This window comes from Pungitius pungitius, chromosome 21 (assembly GCF_949316345.1).
Source record: "Pungitius pungitius chromosome 21, fPunPun2.1, whole genome shotgun sequence".
NCBI lineage: Eukaryota > Metazoa > Chordata > Actinopteri > Perciformes > Gasterosteidae > Pungitius > Pungitius pungitius.
The window spans coordinates 1,245,754-1,263,107 of record NC_084920.1 but is presented as its reverse complement, the minus strand read 5'-3'; the positions used below and the strand labels follow the sequence as shown (position 1 = coordinate 1,263,107).

At 48.7% G+C, this 17,354-nt stretch overlaps 3 protein-coding genes across 10 annotated transcripts; 1 reads left to right on the top strand and 2 right to left on the bottom strand.

The window, feature by feature from the left end:
• The first annotated feature begins 11 nt into the window (after positions 1-11).
• Positions 12-3,962, top strand: rsph10b (radial spoke head 10 homolog B). Of its 5 annotated transcripts, XM_037464538.2 has the most exons (17): positions 12-241; positions 348-420; positions 659-727; positions 850-1,017; positions 1,106-1,191; positions 1,281-1,524; positions 1,600-1,672; positions 1,745-1,815; positions 1,884-2,073; positions 2,168-2,276; positions 2,350-2,429; positions 2,512-2,657; positions 2,734-2,838; positions 2,944-3,078; positions 3,171-3,230; positions 3,401-3,464; positions 3,557-3,962. In XM_037464538.2, the coding sequence occupies exons 1-17, from the start codon at positions 90-92 to the stop codon at positions 3,784-3,786; spliced, it is 2,055 nt and encodes a 684-aa protein (XP_037320435.2). In that variant the 5' UTR covers positions 12-89; the 3' UTR covers positions 3,787-3,962. The 5 variants fall into 5 exon arrangements, with proteins under 5 accessions (XP_037320435.2, XP_037320432.2, XP_037320431.2 ...); XM_037464535.2 differs by having other exon boundaries at positions 1,600-1,815; XM_037464534.2 differs by having other exon boundaries at positions 1,281-1,672.
• A 35-nt stretch (positions 3,963-3,997) lies between these two features.
• dlgap5 (discs, large (Drosophila) homolog-associated protein 5) lies at positions 3,998-9,111 on the bottom strand. Of its 4 annotated transcripts, none has more exons than XM_037464524.2 (19): positions 8,996-9,111; positions 8,039-8,286; positions 7,765-7,952; positions 7,541-7,612; positions 7,397-7,451; positions 7,231-7,323; positions 7,057-7,146; positions 6,911-6,976; positions 6,779-6,804; positions 6,475-6,698; positions 6,195-6,356; positions 6,006-6,094; positions 5,755-5,915; positions 5,555-5,659; positions 5,228-5,471; positions 4,768-5,138; positions 4,587-4,686; positions 4,355-4,398; positions 3,998-4,225 (listed from the first exon to the last, which is right to left on the bottom strand). In XM_037464524.2, the coding sequence occupies exons 2-19, from the start codon at positions 8,274-8,276 to the stop codon at positions 4,139-4,141; spliced, it is 2,415 nt and encodes an 804-aa protein (XP_037320421.2). In that variant the 5' UTR covers positions 8,277-8,286; positions 8,996-9,111; the 3' UTR covers positions 3,998-4,138. The 4 variants fall into 4 exon arrangements, with proteins under 4 accessions (XP_037320421.2, XP_037320422.2, XP_062415993.1 ...); XM_037464525.2 differs by lacking the exon at positions 8,996-9,111 and adding an exon at positions 8,714-8,967; XM_062560009.1 differs by lacking the exon at positions 8,996-9,111 and adding an exon at positions 8,714-8,967 and having other exon boundaries at positions 6,475-6,692; positions 6,779-6,801.
• A 361-nt stretch (positions 9,112-9,472) lies between these two features.
• ccz1 (CCZ1 homolog, vacuolar protein trafficking and biogenesis associated) lies at positions 9,473-17,185 on the bottom strand. The gene is made up of 17 exons (XM_037464437.2): positions 17,020-17,185; positions 15,762-15,837; positions 15,570-15,666; positions 15,356-15,453; positions 14,892-14,985; positions 14,707-14,787; positions 14,578-14,625; positions 14,332-14,415; positions 13,606-13,781; positions 13,156-13,237; positions 12,881-12,942; positions 12,212-12,323; positions 11,942-11,975; positions 11,668-11,785; positions 10,947-11,105; positions 10,274-10,401; positions 9,473-10,161 (listed from the first exon to the last, which is right to left on the bottom strand). Exons 2-17 carry the CDS (start codon positions 15,773-15,775, stop codon positions 10,106-10,108), a joined length of 1,443 nt encoding a protein of 480 aa, XP_037320334.1. The 5' UTR covers positions 15,776-15,837; positions 17,020-17,185; the 3' UTR covers positions 9,473-10,105.
• Between the last annotated feature and the right edge of the window lie 169 nt (positions 17,186-17,354).

Here is a 17,354-nt window from a genome sequence, read left to right as displayed (position 1 = left end):
GTCGGCGCGCGTTACCGTTACCATGGAGACGATCCCGCCACAAGCGAGAGATACACAAACAAACGGATGAAAAGATTAAAAAAACTACGATGAACAACCAACGTGGAAATGAGACAACGCGCGGGCACGTGGAGCAGGTGAGTGAAGTGCGCGCGGATGTGAACGAAACCCAAACCCAGCCGGAAGATGAGAGAGACGACATCCATGAAATCCCGACTCTCCTGGGTTTAACCGTCCGAAGGTAACGACACATCCTCCTCACTAACGCACCTATTGTGTTGTGATTATTATTATTATGATGATCACGTGAGCGGAAGCGTCGCGTCCACACTGCGTCTCTCTGACAGATGTGAAGGAGGAACGTGCGCAGGCTGTCACGGAGAAGGCGTCGTTTATTTTGAAGGTGGTCATATTTACAAGGTACGATGAGGACAAAAAGACATGGGACAAGACAGTAGATGCAGGCTGAGCATTTAGAACGTTAATTACACATAAACTTACGAGGGGGGTTATTAAAGTAAATCTTAAATTATGCACCATGCAAATATTAAACCATTTTTCCAGTGCTTCAAATGCCTTCACCAATATATTCGGAAAATGCCCCTGACCTGTGTGCAACGCTCTTATTTCCATGAGGACCTTCTTTGTTTATCTGAAGGGGACGTTGTCCAGGGGACTTATGGATGGACGCGGTGTCTTCACAGCAGCTGACGGCTTGAAATACGACGTACGGTACATTATTAATAATAAACTGCAATGAAATGAAAAGACCAGCCCGTTATTAAGCAAAAGCCGTGTAAACAAAACACGCGGAACGTGCGTCCTGTTCACATTTTCCTAATCCATCAGGGCGAATTTGTGTGCAACATGCCCTCGGGCAGGGGCACCTACACCTGGCCCGATGGCAGCTCCTACGAGGGGGAGGTGCGCGGGGGCGTGCGGCACGGGACCGGCACGTACCGGTGTGAAGGAGGGTCATACACGGGCCAGTGGGCCCAGGGGAGGAGGCACGGCCAGGTACGCTCCACCTGGTCCACACCAGCCACGGTCCTTTCATTCTTTGGGTGTGTGTGTGTGTGTGTGACTGTTTCTCCCGGTGCCTCAGGGCGTCGTGTATTACACGCAGAACAAGACCTCTTGGTACAATGGCGATTGGGTGAGGAACACCAGAGAGGGCCGCGGGGTGAGACGGTACGTAACGCACGTAACGCACGCTCCAATCCGCAGCGCGGCGTCTGAACTGCCCAGAGGTCAAGGGTGACGCCGCTGTCTCCGCGCAGCTACCCCTCGGGAAACGTTTACTCCGGGGAGTGGAAGAGCAACCTGAGGCACGGCGAGGGCACCATGACGTGGCTGAACGTGGGGCAGTGCTACGTCGGCACGTGGCGCGACGGAGTCCAGGTACGAGAGCGCGTAGGCGCCACGAGGCGCGCGGACGGATCTTGGTGCTGGCATCGGCGCACCGGGGATATCGTTCAGGGTCCTTGTGAAGAGGAGCGGAGGAGGAACCAGACCCACGGCGAGGTGGGCTCCCAGTCAGTGCACGTTGCTTCAATGCACACTCAAACATCTGGCATCACGTGTGCCGCCCCTTGTAAGGACTGGGATGGTTTTGAGGGCGAGATGATGACGCTCGACCTGACCGGTGACACAGCCTCCAGCGCTCTACCCGGTGAGTCCCCTGCAGCACGCCCAACGGCTCCAGCCCCGCGTCCACTCACACGTCCATCCACCTTCGCAACAGACGTGCCTCTGGACATCGAGCGTCTCCTGGAGAGGATCCCCGAGACGGAGCGCAGCGCCGAGCTCAAACAGGTCATGTGACACCACTTAAGGCCTGTTCTTCGGGCCCGCTTCCTGCCCTGACGCTCTGACTCAAACAGGTGGAGTTTGCGGTGCTGAGGAGAGCAGCAGAGCTGACGTCTTTGTATAGTTTCTACAGCGGGCTCGGTCGGGCCCCCTCCCCAGACGACAGCCTCCTGCTGTCCCGCCTGCAGCTGTGGCGCCTCCTCAAAGACTGCAAGGTCCACCATCACGGCATCAGCCTGGCGCAGCTGGACCGCTTCGTGGGCGGTGAGGAGGAGCGCAGCGCTCAGTCTGATCCCCCCCCCTTTAAACACACGTCACATTCATAGCATGCTTTAAAGGTTTTCCCTTTGTGTGCCAGAGGACGCCCCCCCGGCAGAGACCCACTCCCCGTTCGCTCCCATTCGTCTGCGTAGGCTCCTCAGCTGCCTCGTGATCGTGGCCTTCCACCTGTACCACGAGGACGCGGCGTAAGGAGTGGCGCCTTGCAGGATCCATTAGCCCGCTGCTCAGGAAGCGGAGAAACATTCCCTCTTTCCTCAGGTCAGAAAAGCACCTGCTGGCCGCCTGCTTTTCTACGCTGATGACGGACAACATCCTCCCCAACTACAAGGAGGTCAAAGGTGCCGACGCCATCGTGCTGAGATGGGGACGGAGGCGCTGCGTTGTGCAGGAATAGTCGTTTGACTGCCGTCGTGTTTCCAGGCTTCGTGTTCGGGCCGCCGGACCGCGGCGTGGGGGCCGCGAGCTACTGCAAGGAGAGCTGGGACGTCTATCGGGCCCTCGACAGGGCGAAAGTGACCCCCAGAGGCCGGACCATGACCTGCCGACACCTGCTGTGGATGTTCAAGGTGCAACATGCAAAGATTCCATCATACGATACCATCTTTAACCACTATTTCATTCCATTCCCCCCCCCCCCTCCAGGATCTCCGCTTGCTGGACTCCAACCTGACCCCAGCGAGACTACTGCAGATCATCACTGCAGAGAGCCGGGACTGCGACAACCCGTCCGCCTGTCTGGACATGGAGGTCGCCCCCCCCCTCACCCCCCCGACTCAATCATCTTCATCCAATGGTTCATTAGCAGAGCAGCATTCATTCCATCCTTGTGCTGTGGTCCCACTTCTGCTGCAGATCACCTTCCTGGAGTTCTTTGAGGTACTTCTGGGCTCCGCTGAGGCGACGTGTCAGCGGGGGCCTGATGGGCCGGGGGGGGGCATGTCCTCGCCACCAGGCCCCGAAGCCGAGGCCACCGAGGATGTAACCCAGGTGGTTTTTAGAGGCTCTGGGTGATGTACATACTGGGATTCTGTTGTTACTGAAGATGGAAACAAACAAACTTTTCCGTTTCTTTGGTGCAGGGGGCCTCTCCGCCGAGTTCCCCCATCGCTCCTGACGTGTGCAGCTCCACGTCGGTGGAGGTTGGTGTCACTGGGCAGCGTAGCATTAAGTGGATTCAGGCATTGATTTCCCACCAGTTGCTTTAGAGGAGAAAGACCGATCCAGTTGGATCACACCTGTTCTGTTGGTCCTATTGAAATATGCAGGGCGCCGGGTTTAAAGAACCATTGTGTTTTTATCTTTTTCATAGACAAAGTCACGTGATGCAGCTGAAATGTCCACTGATCAGGATGCTGAGAAACCTCCGTCTGCAGGTTTGTCTTTTCCCATTTTAAAGTATCACGAAGTATAAAAGGACTTCTGCACTCCTTCTAAACGCAGAGATCATGTGATATAATTCCTTCAGGGCAAAGCAGCGACAAAAAAGAGGAACCAAGCCGAGGAGCTGAGGCACGAGGCTGTGAGGTGGAGCTCTGGAAGCAGACGATCCATCGGTTCTTCAGACAGGTCTTCTTCCCGGCGTTTGAACACCACCAGCTGGTGTCCAGGAGAAACGCCGCCGGGAGGAACAGAGACTTCCTGCTGAGGCAAAGGCCCCCCCAGACCAGCAGTGCATCTACAGCAACACACAGCTAGCGTTTCAGCTTGGTCAGTCGAGTATTTCGTAATCAATGAATTCTCCAGGCTTGGCCCCTAGATGGCGTCACATCACCTTTCTTCCCAGAAGCCCCCATTCTGCAATGGGGGCTGAAGACAAACAACTTTTCTGTCCCCGAACTACAGTGACCAATAAAATAAAAGCTTTCATCTTGCTGCTGCTTTGGGTGTAAATGAAGATAAAAGCTCCTCTTGGTTGGAACTAGAATTTTAATTGTAACACAAATCTATTCTCCAGTCATCTAAATATAAAAAAAAATCACTCAAATATATATATATTTTTTCAATCAGTAAAAAGGTTGTAGAAAAGTTAGAATGTCCGGGCTGCACATCAGAGCGGAGGTGTGAAGACCATGAGGTCACTCGGACAGACGGACTGTCGGATCCGGTCCTTCAGGTCCGGGGTGAAGAGAAGCGACTAAAAAACACATAAAGACAAACACCGTGAGGTCATTGAGCAAACACAACATATAGTAGTGACAACTAAATCTAAAATGTGCATTTATTTTTAAATGAAGACATCAAAAGAGAAAGGAAGAACTTTGACCTGTGGTGACTGAGGGTTTAGTGCTGAACACACCGCTGGGAGGGCTGTGGTGACGTGGTGAGTGAACAAAGGAGAAGTTTAAAAACACGTCAGAAGAAAAGAACACAGCGACCACTTCAGTTCATCATTCGCCAGTTAAAGAAAAACATCAGAGGAGCCGAGAGAACGACAGGTACATTTCCTTAAAGAGGAATCGTGGCATAAACCCGTGTAAGCAGGTCCTGTGTCTGACCTTGGGGGCTCTCCATCTCCACATCCAGCCCCGCGGGGGACGGGCTGCTGCTCCTCTGGGTCGGCAGGAGGTAACGTTCAAAGTCCAGCCCGGGAATCTCCTGTTTATAAAAGAGCAAAATGAATAAAACAGTCTGGATTTTACATTTGGATAAAATGTTGTTTTAATAACAGCATTTTACCTCCACCACCGAGACGCCTGGTGTGAGACACACCGACTCTTGGGCCTCTTCAGGACCCTGCACAGCAGGGGGGGGCTGGCTGGGAGTCACACAGGGTGACCGCGTGAAACTCATGGACACCGGGGGCTCCGGGGCCCGGGAGGCGGCTCCCTGCGCGGTGACCACGTCGCTGACGGGTGAGAAGCAGAGGGAGGCGTCCCTCGTGCCCTTCCTTTGGCGGGACGAGCGAGGGGTTTGGGCGGGCGTGCCAAGGGGGGTGGGCGCCAGTGCCAGGCATCGCCGCGTGCTTCTTCTAGGTGAGAGGTGGTCGGAGCAGGGGGGGGCCTGAGGCAGCGCCGCGGCACTCAGACGGCTGGTTCTCCTCAACGAGCCTGCAGACGATGACATCACCGTTAGTCCAGCGAGGGGGGGGGAACTCACACGGTCACACGGGACATCACAGCAAGGCCCCCACGCTCACCTGATGGCTTGGCCGGGCTCTCCACCTGGAAGAAGCCTCCGTCAAAGACCACGGTGGGTGGGGGCTCGGCTCGGGACGCCGGCTCCCCGGAGCTCGGGCCGCCGCCGTCCACCTCGGCGCCGCCATCTGTGGCGGCTTGGTCTGCCTTGGCGGCCTGCTGCTGCTTGGCCTTCATGGCCGCCTTCACGGCCGCCAGGCGGGACCTGGCACCCTGATCGGTTCCAGGCAGCTTGGGGGGTGGTTTCTGTCAAAAGGCCCAATACAGACGTCACTAAACCTTCACGTAGGACACGTCTTGAAAAAGGAGATTTAGAAAAGAGTCTTCACCTTCCCCCCTTTCCTCTGTCGTGGTGGTGGGGGCTTGTGCTCCTCCACCCAGCCTCGGCTCTCTGCTTCTTTGAGAGCGTTGAACTTCTTCTGGACGTCCTCCACCTCAAAAAAAAAGGCACAAAGCGTGAATGAGGACCCCTCTCCTCCCGAGGCTGGTGTCTCCTCTCTCTGTCTCTCTGTCTCTCGTGGATACGCACCTGGTAATACACCATGTCCCAGAATCCCTGGAGGTCAGTGCAGGTGGTGACCTTCTCCCCCCGGCCCAGCTCGCAGTCCTCCACCAGCCCGCTGAACTGTTTGAAGCGCTCCTTCATCAGCAGCCGCGCTTGGCCCACAGCGGTACGCATGCGGTCTCTCACTGAGCAGACAAAGACGGGAGATTTAAACTCTTCCCTCTGGGAATAGTGGAATTCCCCCCCCCACCCCCCAATTACAGAGACCCACTCACTCTCTTCTGGGATGGACTCATCCTCCACTTTAGGCTCCCAGTCCACACACAGCGTCGTCAGCCCTTTTGTCTCATTGGCGATTTCCGACCTGAAATCACATGAAGAACTAATTATTGTATAAATTTGGAATCAAATTGTTTCCGATGTTTCGATAGGAGGATCAGAACGATGGTGAAACGGGACGCCACCTGAAGTACGGCACGTCCCGCTCTGGTTCCCGGGGGCTGCCTGGAGCCGGGGGGGCCGTCGCGGGGGCGTCGAGGGGAGCTGAGCGGCGAGGCGACTCGGAGGGGGAGGGTCCACTCGGCTCGAGGTTAAAGGCGGGGACCTCTGGAAGGCTGAAGCTCGTGCTGGGCAGGGAGAGCAGCAGCACAACTTGACGTGATGAACAAATGAGGAGCAGTACTACCAGTACCAAGCATCGCTCGGGCCTCGTTTACAATAGAAAAGGGGGCCAACCGGACCGACCTGGGAGTGAGGAAGGCGTCTGCCGAGCGGGGAGTGAGAGGCTCGAACTTGAAGGACGACAAGCCACTGGGAGCCTGGAACATAAACCCTTTGGGAGCAAAAGAGGATGAAGCGGAGGCCTCTTCGTCGGCGATGGCGGGGACCTCCACCGCCATGTCGTGCTCTTCAGAGCAGGGCTCCTGGCCGGGGGGACGCTCCTGCATAGTCTCCTCCTCCTCCTCCTCCTAAACACAGAATGCTTATCAGGTCAAGTTTCACTGGGAGAAATGTAGGCGCAGCTTTAACAGCACAGAGGAAAACTCACCATGGTCACAGCAGGCTCAACAGCTGCTGAATATTTAGGAAAAAAAAGAGGGAGATGAACATAAAACGGGTGAAGACGTAAAACGGGTCAGCTTCTTGAATTGGATGCTTCCTTATCAAATTGAAATGATACCTTTACAGTCGTAAGAAAAGGGGGCCACGTGGTGGATGATTGCCCTGCTCCTTGTGGTTCTTACGTCTGAGGGAAAAAGAGGAATTCAGGAAACAGCAGTTGTGTCAATAGTGTTTTCAGTTTCTCTGGCCGAGCTGCAGACTTACCCAACGGTTTGTCTTTCCCCCCCACCGGAGCCGCTGGAGCCGCAGGCCCGTTGGCCGACTTGGACCTCAGAGTTCGTACTGCTGGCTCTGCTTGAGTGACACGGGGGGCACGGCATGAGATGCAAATGAAGGGAACACAGTAGGGTGAAGCCATCGTTTATCGCCATCACTCACCTGCAGAAAGGTGGCTCTTGGGAACAGACGCAGCAGGCGCACGTTTGACAGGAACCACGCGGCTCCTGGTTGTTCTGTCCAGAGAAGGTTGAGCTGCACGAGGGATGAGAGGTCAGGTCTGCAGTGCACAAAGGTCACAGAGGGCTTCACTTAAAATAAAATGTACCTTTTTTTGCCACCGTTTTTGGCTCTTGTATCTTCAGGGGCTGTAGAAATGTTGTCTAAAGAAAAGAGATGCAACAATGAGGACATTAGATTTCCCTTTTATAGAAGTTAAAATGAGAGCATAATGGGATCTCAGGAATATTACCCTCTCAATCTGCTGCTGCTTCATTGACCGAGTGACTCGAACACTCTGTGACGAGGTCGAGCTCATCTTGGTCTAAAAGAAAAAGCAAAACAAATGTTGAATATTTGGAGTCATTCATGATTACAAATGCAAAACAGAGCCACAACTCTGTTAGGATTCATTCCATTGTATCAAATAGGAGAAGTTGGGTAGATCATTTACAGTAAAATAGTAAAACCTCTCACTTCTTTTGCTCTGGTTGAGGCAGCCGGGACGACGGGCAGAGAGGGAAGGGTAAAGGAGTCCTTCGGGTGATACATGCCCGTCTTGAATACCCCTTTACGTTCCCTCTCTCTCTTTTCCTTCTCTTTCTCAAGAGCCTTACGCTCCTTCCAGCGCACGAGCTGCTTCAACCGCTCTTCTCCAGCCACGTCTGTGAAGCAGGAGAAGTCAGATGGGTCATGGCTGTGGGCGACTTACTGGGAGCACGTTACCAAGTTGGGAGGTTGGTTCGTGTACCTTTAGCGGATTTGCCACTGTTCAAGGTCTTCCCCTGGATGTTTGAAATGTTCACCGCGGCGATGGAGGCATCCAGGGACGACATCTCCAGCTCGGGCAGCTCAGCCAGCTGCCTGCGCGTGTTCACCACCCGTTGGCGGTTTTCTTTCTGGGACTGAGATCTCCTGCGGGACATTTTCACCCTCAGCATCGACACGCTGGTGTCCCGCTGGCGCAGGTGGGCAAATGCAGAATCCATGTTGAGGAATCTGGATTAAGGAGGAGGGGGAAGGAAAGGTGCGTCTTAGGCTCAGTTATTAGAGGTGCTGAGCTGCATTGTATTGGTGGATCTGGGCGTTATGTCACTGAATATACTTCAAAATGAGAGGTTCTCTGCCATAACGCATTTAGATGGGAATCAGTCAAATTGCATCAAGTACATGTTGTCATTATTATATATTCCCAATTGAGTTATAATTTAATATAACAAAATTTTAAAGATGCAGCGGATCACGCCCGTCAGTCAGGATCTCACTTCACCCGAAACAAACATGACGTCACTAAGATCTTCACGTCTTAGTTTTCTACGGACCCGTGATAAACGCTTAATAAAATACTGCAAGGCATAACACGACGATCGAGAACAGGTCGCCATTTTTTTTTTTTGCAAAGGTCCATAGAAAACATCACGTTTACCTGAACTATGTAACGTTAGCTACACAACACCCGGACGTGGGCTAACGTTAGCTTAAAGCAGCGGTTCAACATTAAGACGTGGAGATGACCTCGGATCGACGCTGGTTGACTGTGAAACGTAAAGTTAACACGTTGCCTGTCTGACGAGCCAAAGCCACTCCAACGTTTATTTATATGACGCACCCGCAAGCGTCGAACTAAACTACGGTTAACCGGTCCAGCGGCAAACAAGAGTAGTTTAACGGTCTTCTCCGAAACTACATCAAAGCACACGTTTCTTACCTTTTATCTCCCAAAGAAAAACACAATTTAAAAAAACTTAAGAGTTAACGTTAAGTGAGTTTCCTGCTTCAGCCTGATGTGTAGACAACAATCATGGCGGGGCACCTTTTTTTGAAATTCCTCCACGGCGACGCTGATTGGCTGTTGGTCGACTCGGTCGGTGACCAATTGGTTCGTTTTCTTCTTCTACTATTTTTTGTAGTGAGCGTTTTGAGAGGTGTGGCCATCTGTTGGTGTGCACAGTGGAGGACAAAAATGACTTTAAATAAATACATATAGAAATAAATACATGCGTTAATGTATGCATGTATTAATATATGTTGATACCTAAACATAAAATAAATTAATCTATTTCTACATTCATTCATTCATTTCTGTCTGTATTCTTGTGTTAATGAGTTAGGATGTTGTTGGTTGGAAGATTTCTTTTAAATATTTCCGTTTTTGAACTTTTTCCAAAAACTACCTTACACCAAATAGAATTCCTCCTGAATTTATTTAAAGATAACACAGTTGTTTGCAAACCACAGTACTTTTGACATCTTATTTTAAAGGTGAGACATTATGAAAATTCCACCTTTTTAGTGCTTCTACACATTTGGGTACCTGGCATCATGTCTACCGACCCCAAAACAACTCCCGCGATTTGTTATGGTTCTTGTAAGTCAGAAACATCATGAGCTTCCTTATAATTCTATCACTATAAAATGAGTCTCTCTTACATGGTGGTAAAATGGGCATAAGATGGGTCCTTTATAACTATGACTGATTATCAAATTAACCTGGAGCAAATAGTTCTGTTCATGTCAGTTTATAAATTAATTTGACATTTTCAAGTGTGAATATCCAAATTTACAGTATTAAAAAAAAAAAAAATCCCCAAAGTATGTACAAAGAAAAAATAAAAGAGTAAATTTACAATAAAAATCTGGATTTACATTTAATTACAGGAGAAAGTTACAATGCTGTCAACTAAATTAAAAACAAACTTGGTTACAAAGCTTTGAATTTTTATTTTACAATGCAATTATTGCATTACGCTGATGCTGTCATATGCCACAACGCTGACAGTTTTTAGTGTAGGGAAACCGCCTCCGTCTGACAGCTCCATCAGTCCAAAAAGAAAATGTTGTTGAACTGCGTCGCACAAAGCCTCTTAACCTCCTCTGTAGAGCAGAAAGACAAAGAGCATTGAGGGTAAAGAAGAGATTAAGTATGGAGTCAGATTATCCTTAGTGATGGACGGTAATGACACAGATTTACGCCGTGGCTACGTACCGTTTACTTCGATCAGGTTGGCGTTCTTCTGGTTCAGGATCACATACAGCTCTCTCTGGTCTGACTTCTTGCCGACTACCCAGTAGTCCGTCATTGCCTTTACGATGATTTCTTCATCCTCGTTAACCCTAGAAAGCCACATAGCAATAACAGAGCACCATTAAACAAAGGAATTACCACATTTACAGGAAGTTATTCATATTTGAGGGCAACTGCTCTTCATACACAGACAATCCAGTTAAAACAAATATAATTTATTATTTCTAATGATGCATCAGAAATGACACACATGTTCAAAGTTAGGATTCTGAAACATTTAACTTCTTATTAGAAACTAAGTTACATAATTAACGACACATCTGCAGTTAAAGAGGAACTGATAGTGACACAAATAAATGGATAAAAATGGGATTCTCACATGACTTCAGTCTCATTACTGCTTCAAAACAAAGTCGGCAGCATCACATGTAAAAGGACACCCATGTGCTGATATCCAGGAGAGAGTTTCTCTATTCATATTTCTTTCCTGGCTTTGTGAATTGTGAAAACCGCTCAGAGCTGAGGAGACTTTGAGTTCTATTTGGTTTCTGCTCAGATGATGATGATGATGATTTGTGGAGCATCTTTCTGAACAAATCTCTGAAGTCATTTATCAACGTGTTCTCTGCTGTACCTGGCAAAGTCACAGTTGATGTCTCCCAGGATCTTCATGAGGTCGGGGTGAACAGAGGTGAGGCACACGCTGGCGGTCTTCCTCATGTGGATGGTGCTCTTCTCCGCCAGGTTCATGTGGTTGAAGTAGATGAATTTAAACTGGGGCTCCTTCTCTGGACTGAATGAACCGGCACATTAAAAGTAAGCAACCTCAACCACTTCGAATCCCACACAATCCTTTAAAAGTTATTTTACCGCAGAGGAAAGCACACATTAATGAATAATGCAGTAAGCCAGAACACTTTGGATGATAACATGCAAGTAGTGCTTTTAAAATAAGACCGCCTGCATTAAAGTGAGCCGAGGACAGTTATTACCACACGGCGCTGCAAGAGTGTCTAATCTGTGCTGCCTTCAATTATATAACTCAACGAGAGCAGAGGAATTTGGGACGGCATCACTTATTCGGTGCATTTTTCCCTCTAGGAGGTTATCAAATGGCCCGGGTCGGGGAATCCAGACGAGGACGAATCCTAATCCAACGACTCAACCGACGTCTAAACAACACGGCGATTTGTGAGAGATGCAGCGCAGATGCAGACACGTGTCTTCATTCAGACGTCATCGTCCACTGGCCTCACGCTACACCCCACAAGCGATGTCAACTACACAAACCAATCACAACCCTCTTCAGTGGGTGGTACATTGTTAATCAGGACAGCGGTGGATTCTGAACTGACCCGGATATCCTGCGGTTAACTGTGAACTGTTCACATATGTCAGATGCCAGCAGAGTGAGCTGAGGGCCCACCAAGCCGTCGAGCTGCTCGCAGAAGTCCCTCGTCAGCTCCACGGAGGCTGCAACGAGGGGGGGGGGGGGGGAGAAGCTCAGACATGAGCGCACTAGAAAACACCCTTGAATAAAAACACTTGTTTTTACACATGCACCCGAGGGGTAAAGGTGAACTACATCAGCGACTAAGGGACAGCGGGTGGGCGGCGGAGAACACTCACCGCTGATCATGAAACAAGCTGCGGCGCTCATCGCCTGGAATCAAGGTCACACGGGTTGGAAACGACATTAATGTGATGACGCGCAATGTCAGACGTACTTCATCATTTTACAAATGGAGCCGTCTAATCCCACAAATCCATATTCTTTGATAAAGCAGCAGAATATAAATCACAGATTATAAAAATCATTCTAAAAAATTGACCCCCCCCCCCCCTCCCCCCTTACCGTAACTCTAGTATGATTGAGCCTGTGGAGATCCCATTCCTCACCTTATATACGATCAGGTGCAGCTCCTCGTAGCCGTCCTCGGTGCTCACAAATATTTTAGGGAACCGGAATTTAGCCTCCGGGTCTTTGAGATTAGTGGGACCGGTCAAAAACCTGCAGGCGGACAGCGCGGGGGGGGGGGGTTAATGTCCCAATCACTGTGAAACTATAGGCTATAGATGGATCCAGAGGATAAGACCGCCATGGGAACAAAGAACTCATTGTTGTGCCTTTGAAGCATGCGACTCCACATTAGGTGGAAACCATGGCGATGTGTTCTTCTTGCTCTCTGTGCAGCTTCGCCTGCATTGATCTTTTAAATGTTACTCAACAGCTAGTTACTACCCTTAACTCGTGTTTCATCAGGCCCCCATCATTGAGCTGCGTTTCCTGGGGCACCAGGAGTCAAACGTGGACTGCTGCAGCATCTTCAAACGTTATGCAGATGTGGGTTAACGCCCAGGAAACCGTTTCTTGTTACTAATGTGTATTGAAACCAAACAAAAAGATTTTAACCCAAAATATATAATCAACCTCCTGCTTAAACAAGTCTTTGCCATAGATGGGTCCTCTTGAGATAATTGGTGGACGGCACATTGGCTCAGTGACAACATCTAGAGACACGTGAAGAGAATCCATCCATGTTATTTAAATAGAGAGCAGCGACCCACCTGCCGTAGTGCAACAGGTTCCCTGCGACCTCCGGCCTCAGAGGAGAGTCTCTGCCGGCCAACTGAGAGACAGCAGATAGAAGAGAGGGAGGAAGGGTCAGAGCGGAAATGCGTGGACTGTAAAGATCACATTAGGAAGAATCATATCGGCGGGAACACACCATCACGGTCGTGCGTTTACAACAGTTATGCTTTGCAAAGGTTTTCTAGGAGCCTCCTCTCTCCGTCTTACAAACACCCCCCTGCTCTTTTGTCCCTTTATCTGTCCTCCTCACCTCTGGTTCAGAGTGTCTGGGGAACAGCGAGGTGGTCAGGTACTTGTACAGGATTCTCATATCATCTTGTTCCAGTCCGCTCCTGCACGCGCACACACACACACACACACACACACACAGGAATGGCTGTGTTCAGGTTCAAGTGCTGTCATTTGTGTTAAGCATAACAAGCAAGTGGCTGTAATGACACTTCAAAGAGTAATCCACAGCAATGGCGCATCCATTTGGACGCTAATTAAACGGCGCCGAGTCATTTCATCGGGGATCATGTGACCACAAACCCAGCCGCCAGTTCAATTAAAAGGGAAACGACGAGTCATGTGACGCGTTAACCGTAAAAGCAGAGCCGGATGGGTTTGTAGATATTGATGCTGGGAATTTGGATTGGTGTGTGGTTTGTACAAGTTTACGCCCTACAGTAACACATCCTGGGGTGGATTACACACGTACCAGATCAGCTGGTCGTTATACAGGAAGGCGGTGTATTTGATCAGACTGAGGCTCTCCTCCACTCTGTTGACGAAGGACTGGATCTTCAAGTAGGTCATCTTGTCCAGTGGGAAGAAGCTGATGCCTCCGAATACGTCCAGCAAGTCGCAGGACTGCAAGTGGAGAGTCTGCAGATACTGGAGACGCACGCAGGCCAAAAAATAAAAAACAGGAGAGACCGACCAGGGACACAGGAGAGGGAAACAAGGAGGGTTAGTTTACCCGCAGATTGCTTACAGTACGACATTAAAAGAAAGGAATTAGAAACTCTTGACTGATGCCCTGTTGAGACGATTACATCATCGAACCTCTGATACCAACACCACAGCATTGCTTTCACCCAGTCTTTGGGTTACACGATGGAGGGAAGCCTGTGCTAACCTAAGAAGGGTGTTCCTTAATGAGAAATGAATTCTTTATACTACACATAAGCCTTAAAGGTCAGAGAGGAGTCCCTCGGGACACGGCTGTGGCATGAAGGCAGCTAATGTAGACAGTTAACACAAATTTAAAAGCACCTTTTCAACAGCTTTCCATTAGTTGTGAGCAGAGACCCTTTGAGAAGCCTTTGAGGTCAGACTAACTTTTATACATGAAACCTTGTTAAACACAACACTTTGGGAAAATTGGATCAAAAAAATATATACATGAATAAAAATGCATTTCTGTCAGAGATGAGCTTCTTACCCGGTAGAAGAACTTCTCAAGCTTCTGTATTAGCAGCTCCACTCCGCCGGCTTCCATCGCTCTGCCAAACGTGCCATTGAAAAGCTACAAGAGAAGCAATCCCTGTTAATGAAGGATTCTTTTGCCATTATCAAGAGACCCTATATGGGTAATCGGAGCTACTGTAAGGGGTATTATGTGGCTGTTAGAAGAACAATGTTGTAACACAAAAAAAGAAAACAGATTCTAAAACATACTGAAACTCACCTTGTACATACTGTAGCATTCCTTTACCACTGCACCATAAACAGTGTCCTACAGAGTCAAGAGGACATGTTAAGTAAAAGTTTGATTTCATTATATCAAAGAAATACAGCGGTTTTTCTCAGTACTCACAAGTAATTCTTCTTCCTGATATTCAATTGTGGGTGGTTTACCATCTTTGTTTGGTTTCTCAACCATTGGGTTTCGAACCACCTGAGGAAGGGATTTGAAATAAAGTACGTCAGATATAAATGGATTAGCTGCATTCAATTCTATAGACGGTCAACCGACCCTCGACATGTAAGCCTTTCTCCTACCATAACCATCCAAAAGTTGTCCTCAGCCTCAAAAAAAAACTGACGGTTCTTCTGCGTGTGCAGGGACTTAGCAGGTTTTGTTGGACAGAAAGTCCTGAAAGATAAAAGATGTTACAGTCATGAGACACACCAAAACCAGAGGATTACGCTGTGGTCAGATGCACGCTGATGCATATGGACAATATGCACAATATGCACGCTGATGCATATGGAAGGCCTGTAAAAACAGGCCTTCCATATGCATCAGCGTGCATCCTACCACTTCCCTATTCTCCTCTAGCTCAGATTCAAAAGGAATGGAAAACCTTTGGTTGTCTTTCTCACGCATAACCAAAACAAGCAGGAAATTAATGTTCAAAAGTCTCCTCAAGCCTCTACAAGATTCCAAAAAGCAAACAAGGAAATCCCTGCAGGCAGTAAGATGCTGCTCGAGCTTTACTGTACTTCTGTCTTAAAGTCTTTACCTTGTGAACTGAACAATGGCCTCACAAAGGCCCACATTTCTGATCTTCTCATTCTTCTCCACATCACTGGGGTGGTAAAACAAGATCTTCTTCTCCTCCTAAAAATACAAATAAGCAATTGCACAATCAAAAGGTTTTCATAATTACCAGAATAAACCAAAATTCAGTTGTGAAACATCTGCTTTGCACATCGTCATCTGGGAATCATCCTCACCTCTCCTTCACGTGGCCCAAATGTGGGGTTGTAAACGAAGAAATTGAGCAGGGATGGTGTGTACTGTTTCTCTTGCATTCCTGAGGCCATTCTGGGACTGTAAAAGACACAAAGGGAAGGTTGAAATACAGACATGCAGTAAAAAAACCTGAAAGACCTCTAGATATCATGACACAACAATGTCCGCTTTACCTAATCGTCAGCATTAGTGTGACTCGTTGCTGGATTTCCTTTGCTCCAAAGACAGTTTAGTTAGCATGCCGTGGGCCTGCAGACAGAAGGGTGTCACATGGGTACAACTCTAGATAATAATTATTGACTTCCAGAGGGTCCACACACGCAGGCAATTAGTGTTAAAGTGCATACAGTTGAATGTAAACATTGTTCATGGCGTCAGGAAGGAGTTGGAGCTCGTATTGCAGGGCCTTTGTATTGAAATGCATTCAGCTTGGTGTGCCTAAAGGAATAAACCCTGAAAGTAATGTTAACCCTGAGGTGAGTTACTCTCTTTAAAAAGGCGACGTAGGGATTAATGAATGCAGCTGATCCACCAACGAGTGCTCAGGGAACCACAATACAATTAAGTTAAAAAAACAACAACAAAAACGTTTGAATGTAATCTAGAAACCACTAAATTAGATAAACGCACAGGAGGGAAACGTTCAACGGGTTGGTTTTCCAGATAAGTGTTTGAATATTGACTTGGATAAATATAGCTGACCTCTGCATCCTGGAGATGTTTCATGCGCACTTACAAAACCAAACCGGTTAACAGAGGGGAACACTGTTAGCTGAGCTAACGTCACGCCCCTCGATGTCTTCACACTTCCGATGTTGTGTTAACTCACTACCGAATGAATGACACATACGACATACAACTATGCGCTCTGTACATTTAGAAGCACAACCACTAACAGCCGGCCGATGCCAGTTAACGTCAGTTTGAGCAGCTAGTTAGCCGGTTAGCTGTCAGGTCAGTTTGAACAGCTAGTTAGCCGGCTAGCTGTCAGGTCAGTTTGAACAGCTAGTTAGTCGGCTAGTTGTCAGGTCAGTTTAAGCAGCGAGTTAGCCGGCTAGCTGTCAGGTCAGTTTGAGCAGCTAGTTAGCCGGCTAGCTGTCAGGTCAGTTTGAACAGCTAGTTAGTCGGCTAGTTGTCAGGTCAGTTTAAGCAGCGAGTTAGCCGGGTAGCTGTCAGGTCAGTTTGAGCAGCTAGTTAGCCGGCTAGCTGGCAGGTCAGTTTGAGCAGCTAGTTAGCCGGCTAGCTGGCAGGTCAGTTTGAGCAGCTAGTTAGCCGGCTAGCTGTCAGGTCAGTTTGAGCAGCTAGTTAGCCGGATAGCTATCTAGTAGCTATTTATCTAACAGTAGTCTACCAGCAGAGGAGTTGTGTTCCTGGCGGAAGGAAACCCAGCGAACCGTGACGGTAAAATACAAACACAACAGCAGGACTCACCTTACACGTGCAGGTGAACGTGGTCGTAAAGTGTATAAATAAAAACACAAAAATACGAAACGAGATCGTGAGAGGATATGCCGCATAACACTTGTTTAACTTCCTGCTTTTGACAGCGCGGTGTCACAAGTTAAACTGTTCGTGTACAACTGATTTCCAGCCAAATAGAGGTTCCTACTCCATACTGGGAATTTGAGTAACTTCTGAGTACTTTTGAATGTGCAAAGATGTGAGTAAATGCAATATTTTAAGCTGTGTCTCGTATTGGATAGTAGGCTTGTTTTTGAAGATACATTGTGTAAAGAGGAATGAATCCTCGAATGAAAAAAGAATTT

Coding starts and splice junctions, on each gene's coding strand:
- dlgap5 (XM_037464524.2), bottom strand. CDS start 8,276: ATGGATTCTGCATTTGCCCACCTGCGCCAGCGGGACACCAGCGTGTCG. Junction 7,147..7,230: donor CAAGAGCCACCTTTCTGCAG/GTGAGTGATGGC, acceptor GTGTCACTCAAG/CAGAGCCAGCAGTACGAACT. Junction 6,699..6,778: donor TTGAGCCTGCTGTGACCATG/GTGAGTTTTCCT, acceptor TTCTGTGTTTAG/GAGGAGGAGGAGGAGGAGAC.
- ccz1 (XM_037464437.2), bottom strand. Junction 14,626..14,706: donor ATCAGGAAGAAGAATTACTT/GTGAGTACTGAG, acceptor TTGACTCTGTAG/GACACTGTTTATGGTGCAGT. Junction 14,416..14,577: donor AATGCTACAGTATGTACAAG/GTGAGTTTCAGT, acceptor CTTCTCTTGTAG/CTTTTCAATGGCACGTTTGG.
- rsph10b (XM_037464533.2), top strand. CDS start 90: ATGAACAACCAACGTGGAAATGAGACAACGCGCGGGCACGTGGAGCAG. Junction 421..658: donor AAGGTGGTCATATTTACAAG/GTACGATGAGGA, acceptor GTTTATCTGAAG/GGGACGTTGTCCAGGGGACT. Junction 2,658..2,733: donor ACCTGCTGTGGATGTTCAAG/GTGCAACATGCA, acceptor CCCCCCCTCCAG/GATCTCCGCTTGCTGGACTC.